The 10,000-nt window shown below is 42.9% G+C and overlaps 1 protein-coding gene across 4 annotated transcripts in view; it reads right to left on the bottom strand.

The window, feature by feature from the left end:
* The window catches only part of LOC122260933 (bobby sox), a 95,401-nt gene that overhangs the window by 44,456 nt on the left and 40,945 nt on the right, over positions 1 to 10,000 (bottom strand). Inside the window, exon 1 of one of the 4 annotated variants that reach the window (XM_086532081.1) lies at positions 3,149 to 3,214. The exons of the other annotated variants lie outside the window; for them this stretch is intronic. Coding sequence (XP_086388207.1) covers positions 3,149 to 3,184 — 36 coding nt within the window. The 5' untranslated portion in view covers positions 3,185 to 3,214. Of the gene's footprint in view, positions 1 to 3,148; positions 3,215 to 10,000 lie in introns of those variants that run through there. 4 annotated transcript variants of the gene reach the window in all.

The following is a 10,000-nucleotide window of genomic DNA, read 5'->3' as shown; positions in this document are numbered from 1 at the left end:
AAAAAAAAAAGGAAAACCTATCGAAAGAAAGAAAAAAAGGTGCCCCCTGTGTCCCCCCTTGTAACTTGTCGAAGAACGGGAGGATACCCCGCGACATGTCTGGCCCGAAAGGTAGCACTGGAAGCGTGTATGTGTGTGCCCCTCCATTACAGACACTGGTGCGCTGACTAAAGAGAAGGAAAAGGAAAAAAAAATCAAGTGGGAAGAGAAAGAAAGAGAGAGTGGAGGGGAGAGCAGAAAAGAGGAAAAGGAGAGGGGACGAAACGAGAGACCGTAAATAGTTATAAAGTAAAGTGGAAGAGAGAGTAGAGTAGATGAGTGGAGAATGAGAGGGAAAGAAGAGAGGGAAAGAAGAGATAAAAGAGACGAGAGAGAGAAAGAAAGAAAGAAAGAGATAAAGAGTGATAAAGAGAGAGAGAGAGAAAGATAGATAAATAGAGGAATGAAACTAAAGCCAAAGACCACTTAGGCGTGAACATACATACGAACCAGCGGAGCACCGACAGTGAATAAGTTAATCAGTGAGTTGTAGCGAGTACATGAGTGTGCGTATTTTGGAAACGTGATGTGGTCAAGTGAGTCAAGGTGTGAGTGTGAGTGTGTGTGTGTGTGTGTGTGTGTGTGTGTGTGTGTGTGTGTGTGTGTGTGTGTGTGTGTGTGTGTGTTTTTGAGAGAGGTGTGCGTGTTGTGAAGTGAAGTGGTGAGAGAAGAGAGAGAGAGAGAGCGAGGAGAGGGAGGAGGGAGAGAGAGGTGAGAGAGGAGGGAGAGGGAGGAGTGGGAGGAAGAGAGGAGAAGAGAGAAGAAGAGAGAGAAAAGATAGAGAGTGAGAAGAGAGAAGAGAGAGGAGAGAGAGAAGAAGAAAGAGATGAGAGAGGTGAGAGAGAGGGAGAGGCATGAGAGAGCGAGAGTGTGTTTCTACATAAGCATGTGAGTATGCTTGTGTGTGTTTATATACGTGTATGTGAACACTCGGATACCCGGAGGCACTAGGTGTGCGGCCTATCTTCAAGTGCTTAAGCCTACAGGAATCACTCCGTACATCCCACCTCAAACAAACAAACAAAAACTCTCTAAAAACCAACAAAACAATACAAAACAAAAAAAAAGTTCTCATTCAAAAAGATTTTTGCCCTCGAAAAGTTTTTTGTTACAGTAGTTACAGTAATTGTCGCAACAATATCCTGAAATAATTATAATTACACTATATCGTTAGAAGAAGAAAGAAAAAGTGAAATCGTTTTTAGAATTATGCAACATTCGAGATTCAATCATAGTTTTCAAATACAGCGGCGACTTCTACGCAATAACAAAAAAAAAAATACAAAATCACATACGAAGTTTAATCTAAAAAAATAATAAAACCCTTATAAAACACAAAAAACAAACAAACAAAAAACACAATAATTATACAATCAATCAACCAAAATACAAACCAGTAATTTCCCGACACGCGCGACTCCCTCCCCACCCTTCCCTTCCCCCCTCCCCCACTCCCTCCTCCATCCCTAATTGTATCATGTATCCAACCACGTTGTGCTCCGTGACAAAGGAAAAAGATCTTGCTATCAGAGTGATCAAAAGAAGGGTAATATTGCTACTTCTCGTACACCTTGAGTTCATTCCGTTCTCAATGCTTGCTCGCAAAACTTACAATATATACGCACTCAGGTACAATTTTAAATAATTATATATAACCTAATACTAATAAACACATACAAGTATAATCACAAATATACAAACACACTAACACACACATACACATACACATACACACACACACACACACACACAATGACATTTCACTCCCAAAGGTAAATACACAATAGCCAATAACTCTCTTAACACAGTCAAAGAAAACGAAAAATAAAACTTGTATTGGAAACTACCGAAACGACAAATAAAAAAAACAAAAAGAAAAACTAAAGTCACTTTGCTTACAAAAAGAACACACACAAAAAAAATCACAAACACATCGAAAACAAAGACAAAGAAACACACCAGCCAAACCCAACCAATAAACAACATAAAAAAACAACAAAGAGAAAGGAATAGAACAAAGAAAGAAAGAAAGAAAGAAAAAAACGACACCAAAAACAAAAACACTTCGAAAAATCTCAATATCCACTTTCGAACATTGAATATAAAAGGAGGGGGGGGGGCGCCGCCGTGATTACAATTTCCTCTCGTATTGTGTCACTATCTCCCAACACAATAAGTTCCCTGCGCCCACCTTCGTATATGTCGGTGTTTCTCAATCTAAACTGCCGCCCGTTTGATGTTTGGGTCACTGGTGAACCTCTTGGTTAGGGTTACAGATCATTGTTGATTTAAGCTTGCGAGCAGTGCTTAGGGATATTATTTTATAAGCTTTAGTTCACGTTAAGGTCACTGTAATTATGTAAGCTTTCGGTTCAGCGTTGAAGATTACATTTTTTTTTGGTTTCGTTGGATGCTTAACGATTAACTGTTTAAGATCAATACTATTCTAAAGCTTTAGTCGTGTTTAATTCACTGTTTTTTTTTTTTAAATCTCTCCTTCACTTTGTAAGATCACTGTGTTATTAAGCGCTTGGTCATTGTTTCAAAGCACTAATTTGGTAATTCTGTCGCCGTCTCCCCCTCACCCCCACCCCCACCCCCACCCTAACCCCCCTTTAGCGAACACAAGCCTCGGAGTAAAAGAGAAAGGGAAAGTTCTCAGCGTTCAAGCAGGAACTTTGATATTGAAAGCACAGTCCTCTCCGCTTGCAACTTTTCGACGAGTCAGCGTTGCCAATGTGTGAGCCGCCAGTTCCTACACTAGCATCCACTGCACATACCAATGGCGAGAAGAGGATACCAGGGTGGGATACCAGGGTGGGATACCAGGGTGGGATACCAGGGTGGGCAATGGGTTTCCAAACACTAGAAACACCGACTAGTAAGTGACCTTGAAAGTGGAGAAAAGTTCGGACTTGGACAAGTTTATTAACTAAGAGAAGCGATGACACCTCAGAAAGATGACGTGACTTGAATTACCCTCGTGCCATCCCTACGGACGCAAGGCAAAAGAGAGAAGAAAGATAGTAAGAAAGACACAAGGGACAAAAGACATCAAAACCACACAAGCATCTTTTCTCCCTTTAATCACGACACAGTCCTTACGTACGTCGGAAGAATACGATGACGATGACGACGATGACATCCACGACGACGAAGACAAAGACGATGAAGAACACGAAGAAGAAGATGATGAATACACAAGCCCCTCGCAAGAAGAAAAGCAAAAACAAAACCGCATCGCCCGACGAACAAAGCACCCCGCGAAAAATCCGTCCCTCTCTTCGCTCTTCGCGCCCCCTATTCCTCTACCACCAACCACCTCGAGAAATCACAACCAACAAGACCAACCAACCAACCAACCAACCAGAAGGAAACACACCCTCGCCAAACCCCGACCAGACACCCCCACCCACCATCCAGGGACACAGAGCCAAGCAGACTACAGCGTTTTATCTCGACCAGCATGATTATGTGCGCGGGCCTCGCTCTGTTAACAGGTGTTGGGAATGTCTCGACCGCGCCGCCAGCCGCTGTTGCTGTTGCTGCTGCGAGAAGGGCAGGTGTGACCTACCGCCAACTACGCAGGTAAAAAAAAAGGTAAAAAAAAAGAGAGTTCTCCCTACTATCCTGTAATTATGTGTTGTTCCATTCCATGTGCTTATATATATATATATATATATATATATATATATATATATATATATATATATATATATATATATAATATATATATATATATATATATATATATATAATAGAAGAGAAAGAAAGAGAGAGAGAGAGAGAGAGAGAGAGAGTGAGAGTGAGAGTGAGAGAGAAAGAGAGTGAGAGTGAGAGTGAGAGAGAAAGAGAAAGAGAAAGAGAAAGAGAAAGAGAGAGAGCGAGAGAGAGAAAGAATCCAATTCCAAAGAATACGCCACCATTAACCACCATTCCCAGGAAAGCTTCAAGTTCCAATATATCTCTTGCGTCGCCCAATAACCCCCCCCCCCCCCGAGCACACGCACATACACCTCCAACCCCCCGCCTCTTCTCCAAAATCAAGGGCAAAAGAGGACATTTAAATCCCCCCCAATACACCTGCGTACAACGGGGTGAGGGGGGATGGGGGGATGGGAGGGGGGAGCCTCAGCCCACACACTTAGCATCGCCAACCGCCAGTCTGCGTCACACCGAAGAGCCTCGCTTCCCTTGGGTGGTGGTGACTTGGTACCCTGGTGGTGACTTGGTGATGACTTGGTGGTGGCTTGGTGTTGAAGTGGATGTGGCTTGGTGGTGGCTTATGTTAACGTGGATGTGGCTTGGTGGTGGCTTATGTTAACGTGGATGTGGCTTGGTGGTGGCTTATGTTAACGTGGATGTGGCTTGGTGGTGGCTTATGTTAACGTGGATGTGGCTTGATGGCGCCTCGATGTTGAATTGATGGTGGCTTGATGGCGCTTCACTCGACTTGGTGGTGGCTTGATACTAAATTGGTGGTGACTTGATGATGACTTGGTAGTGGCTCGCTTGACCTGGTGATTAGTTGATGGTGACCTAATCTCTCCTTTGTCCGCGCGCCCCACCCGCAGACACGCGTTCCCGGCGATTATGCGAGTCTTCTGTCTAGCCACGAGAGAGAGAGAGAGCGAGAGCGAGAGCGAGAGAGAGAGAGCGAGAGCAAGAGAGAGAGAGAGCGAGAGCAAGAGAGAGAGAAAGAGAGCGAGAAAGCGAGCGAGCGAGCGAGAGAGAGAGAGAGAGATAGAGAGAGAGAGAAAGAGCGAAAGAAAGAGAGTGTGGATATATCTGCTAGTGATAGCTCCTATGACCTAATTTCCTATACTAATCCCCAAAGTTAATCAATCCATCTTCGAATCTCCCAATGAAGGAATTACGCCCCCTATATACTCCCGACAAAGCCACGACAGTCCCGAGTTACTTACCGGCTATCACTAAACATCAAAAGCCAACAGAAAGACACACGGGTAGTCTAGTCATCGCACTGTACTTCCAACAACTCAAGAGAAGAGAAAAAAAAAACCGACTCAAAATGACGACCCCAAAAAAGTGGTGCTGCCCCTCTTCGGTATATCCTATCGCCCGCGGCACGACCGGTGTTGTCGTCCTGAGGCTCAAAAAAAGAAAAGAAAAAAGAAAAAAAGGGATAAGAAAAAAAAAGACATTACGACTCCTATGCCGTCGGAACGCCTCATCCTCTATCACCCCCCCTCCTCCTCCGCCCTCTCCCCCGTCCGTCACATTACCAACCTGGATATAAGTGGGCACCTTTCCCCCTCATCCTGATACCACGTGCGACGAGGGGGGGAGGGGGTTTGAAAGAGTGAGTGAGTCAGCAGGAGAGAGAGAGAGAGATAGATAGAGAGAGAGAGAGAGAGAGAGAGAGAGAGAGAGAGAGAGAGAGAGAGAGAGAGAGAGAGAGAGAGAGAGAGAGAGAGAGAGAGAGAGAGAGAGAAAGGGTGACTAACACACATATAGATTAGACTGTATATATAGAAACAGATATACAAGACAGAGAGTTATATCTATATCTTCATCCAACTATATCCCGGAAAGAGAGAAAAAAAGAGAAAACAGAAAGAAAGAAGCTTGAAACAAACAGACATAAAGAGAGCACAAGAAAAGCAACCAAACAAACATACAAACAACAAAAAAGAAAGGTAGAGAGAGAGACAGAAAGACGGTACCTACCCCCCTCCACCCCTCTACAACCCCCCCACCCACAACCCCTCCGTCACCACCTGCCTCAAACGGCCGACGACGAATCAGCAAAAAGTTGCACGTTGTCTCCCACTCCAAAGTTCCTGCAACCCAGCCCTTAGCAATAACGATTCCTAGCTAGCGCCGAATGAAAGGGGCGTGGTGGTGGTGCAACATCGAAGAATTTGGAAGGGCGATTCAAAGAGGGCATGGGGGTGATTGCCCATTCTGGCGGTCATAGTTCAAAAAGACACACGCCGGGGATGGCTCAAAAAATTAGTCCTGTGGCCGAAAATCTGTAGTTTTTTCCCTTCTTGAAAGGGGGAAGAAAGAGAGAGAGAGAGAGAGAGAGAGAGAGAGAGAGAGAGAGAGAGAGAGAGAGAGAGAGAGAGAGAGAGAGAGAGTGTGAGAGCGAGAGAGTGCATATGTGTGTGTGTGTGTGTGTGTGTGTGTGTGTGTGTGTGTGTGTGTGTGTGTGTGTGTGTGTGTGTGTGTGTGTGTGTGTGTGTGTGTGTGTGTGTGTGTGTGTGTGTGTGTGTGCGTCGGCCGTGCTATCTCAACAGAGCCCATACACTAGGCTCTTCCCGCGGACTTCCACTCCAAGCACAACGGCTCTCAATGCAGGCAGGGAATAACGCTGGCGAGGTTCGAGGAAAAAAAGTTCACGGCACCGATTGCGTCATGGCGGGAAGTTGAGCTCCGGTGGCAATCTTAAAGCACGTGGAATGCTACAAGGGAGAGGGAAGTGGAGAAGAAGAAGAAGAGGGGAATGGGGAAGTGAGGGAGAAAGATACGGGAAGAGAGGGGGAAAGGGAGAGTAAGAGAGAGAGATAATAACTAAAGTGCTAATAAAATCAATCGTCCCCATCAGCAATCATAACCAAAACAACTATAACAACAACAAAAAATACCAATAACAATCACAGTCAAAATATTACCATTATCACTAATAGTAGCAGCAGTAGTAATACAATAAAAAAAAACACATCAACGATTCAAATAGCAATATCAGCAAGAAAATGCCCCAAGAAAAATGTCAAGGATGGGCAAAAGATTGACCTCTTAAACAGCTACCTCATCACATCAGCCAAGACCGACCTAAGATGCCTGATGATGCTGATTACGTGGCATCTCTGGCTCTTTGTCAACGGGGATCAACAATGCCGGCAGTTCATGGGTAAAATTAAGAAAAAAAAAAACGCCGAAGTTACTAGCAACTCAAAAATAATGCATAAGTACCAAAGCTCTTAGATACTCGGGCAGAATTATAAGACGCACATAGGTAGAATTATGGCAAAAAATAGGACAGGATCACCAGCAGTTCTTAAATAACATTAAGACTAACATGAAGGCACGATTACCAGAAGCTGTTACATCAGATTGAGATTCAAAACTAAGGCATAATTACCGACAACTCTTCAATAAAATTAAGATAAAAAACCAGAGCATAATTGTCAGTCTCTCTCACATATAATTATATTCAAAACTAGGTCATAACTAGCGACAGGTCTTCAATAAAATTCAGATTAAAACCAAGGGCATAATCAACAGCTCTTACATAAAATAATAAACCAGGACATAATTACCAATAGCTCTCAAACAAAATTAAGATTAAAAACTAGATCATAATTACCAGAAACTTAAATAAAAATAGATGGACAGCGAGGATACAACTACCAACAGGTCTTAAACAACATTAAGATTCAAAACTAGAGCATAATAATAATTTAAAAAACACACACAAGAAAAACAATACGCTGATCACGGTACTCATTTACCATTAGCTCTTAAAACTGCAGAAGGAATAGACTTTCACGCCAACCCTTTCAACACAAGACACAAAAGAGAGACAGAGAGAGAGAGAGTGCGTGAGTGTGTGTGTGAGAGAGAGAGAGAGAGAGAGAGAGAGTGTGAGAGAGAGAGAGAGAGAGAAGGAAAGAGAGAGAAAACGAGAAGGAGAGAAGTAGGGAAAGATAGAAGGAATGAAAGAAACAAAGAAAGAAAGGAAAAAAAAACAAAGATCTACATCGTTACTATCGTAAGGCGTCGGTAGTCTATCTCACTCCTTCGATCTGATCTCATATGTCCGAAAAAAAACTCTATCAAGCAATATAGGCACAATACACTACATTAGACTGGAGACACATTTAGATATTCATTCGATAATGAATATCTAAATAGTAGTTCAAATAGTAGTAACACCAAGAGGAACAGCGGTAAAGGTTAGAAATAATACCAACATTCGCATACATGGTATTATTACGTAATCAATACCAGCATCCTTCAAAATACCAACAATAAACCAACATGAGCATCCCCATCAACTTCCTTTACTTTCTTTTACAAACAGAGAATGATATTTTCCAGACTCTTTGTCTCGGGATGCAGTGTCCGTGTCACTTCTTGCACACAAGCAACACAAGCAAGCAAGCAAGCAAGCACGTCCCAGGGTATGTAGGTGCCCCTTCCTTGCCACCCACAAACCCACATGCAGGTGAAGGATCGCGGATGTCGCCTCAACCTTGACCATCAGAAGGCAGAGGAGGAGGAGGAGGAGGAGGAGGAGGAGGAGGAGGAGGAGGAGGAGGAGGAGGAGGAGGAGGAGGAGGAGGAGGAGGAGGAGGAGAAAGAAGAGGGGGAGGGGGGGAAGAGGTGGAGGAGGAGGAAGATAGGGAAGAGGAAAGGGAATAAATGGTGACTGGGAAAGACGAAGAGAGAGGAGAGACTACTGGAGGAAGAAGGAAGGAGAAGAGAGAAGAACGAGAAGAAAGAAAAAAGAAGGAGGCGGAGGAAGAACGAGAAGAAGAAAAAAGAGAGGAAAAGAAGAAAAAGAAGAAGAAGAAGAAGAAGAAGAAGAAGAAGAAGAGGAGAAGAAATAGCAAAAAAAAAAGAAAGGAGAAAAGGAAAAAGTCACGAAGGCGGAGAGGAGGAGACTCCTCTTGGTATCCCTTCCACCCGACGTCACGCGAAAAAAATAAGAACAATGAGCGCAAGATGAGCAACTTTCCTCTCTCTTTCGATCTCTTTTATGAACCACTTCAACCTTGCCACCTTATATAACAGGCAATCTTTTTTTTTCTTGTTTCCTTCGTGGTGCGTTTATTGTGCGATCGTCAGCGGTTTTTATTGTTGTTGTCGTTGTTGCCTTTGTTGTTGTTGATTTTAATAAGTCTTATTTCGGTTTGGTTTCGATCCAGTGAAAAGAAAAATCTCTGGTAAGTTCTTCGGTGATTATGATTGGACATTGCTCATTGGTTATGTCAATGGCATTTTTAACGGTTAATCTAAATAAATTAATATCATACACAGAGAGAGAGAGACACACAGAGAGAGAGAGAGAGAGTGTGTGAGAGAGGGAGCGAGAGAAAGCGGAAGAGGGGATTAGAGGGAGCGAGAAAGAGAGAAAGACAGAGACAGAGACAGAGACAGAGATAGAGACAGAGAAAGAGAGAGACAGATAGATAGATAGAGAGAGTGAATGAAGGCTCTAAATCCGGTACGAACACAACACGCATTGAACCCAATGAAAACTGACAGCTTCTTCCCCGGAGTGAACGCGAGCTCCACCCTCTGACAGGATAAGCGTCACCTGCAATAGAACACCTTCGGAGTGCAACATATCAGTGCCTAATCATTCGGAATATAATCAAAGGGGTTTCTCAACAGAAAAATAACCGAATGAATCCCCTTCGTATGGTGCTTCAAAAAAAAAGATTTGTCACTGGAAACGCAAATTATAGAAGCGTCGCATTTACGACCCAACTAGCCGCGTATTGAACCTTTTGAGTTACGAAACCTTTGCAATAGATATTATGCCAACGTCCAGAGATAAAAAGGATGCTCCTTTGCCCCTTTTCTTCACTTGGTAACGCTTTCCCTCGGGGCACCACCTTTGCTGTCAACATACTTACTAAGATATATATATAAGAGGGAGTATCTTTTTTTTTTTCTTCTTTTTTAAATATTCTTTTTTAGCTTCCGTTGAATCTAAACATTTAAGGATTATTCCAACTAGTGGAAAACAAGAGTAGCGAAAAAAAACTCAATATGCAATTATATAAAGAAAAATTTCTTCGGTTCAACCATTAACAAGGGGGTTCAATCTCAAAGTTCAATATATCACCGAATATACAGTGAAGAACATTGAACACAGAAAAAATCCTCAGTATGTAAAACTATGTAAAAAAAAATCAAAATTAAAAAGGAGGGGATATAACGAATTTAAAAAACATTATAGAGCCTCTCCTGTGAGAAGAAGAAA

The sequence above is a fragment of the Penaeus japonicus genome, unplaced genomic scaffold (assembly GCF_977035675.1).
Source record: "Penaeus japonicus unplaced genomic scaffold, GWHDUDI00000001_assembly GWHDUDI00000037, whole genome shotgun sequence".
NCBI classification, from domain to species: domain Eukaryota; kingdom Metazoa; phylum Arthropoda; class Malacostraca; order Decapoda; family Penaeidae; genus Penaeus; species Penaeus japonicus.
The sequence above is the reverse complement of the archived record's forward strand: the minus strand, read 5'-3'. Positions and strand labels throughout refer to the sequence as shown.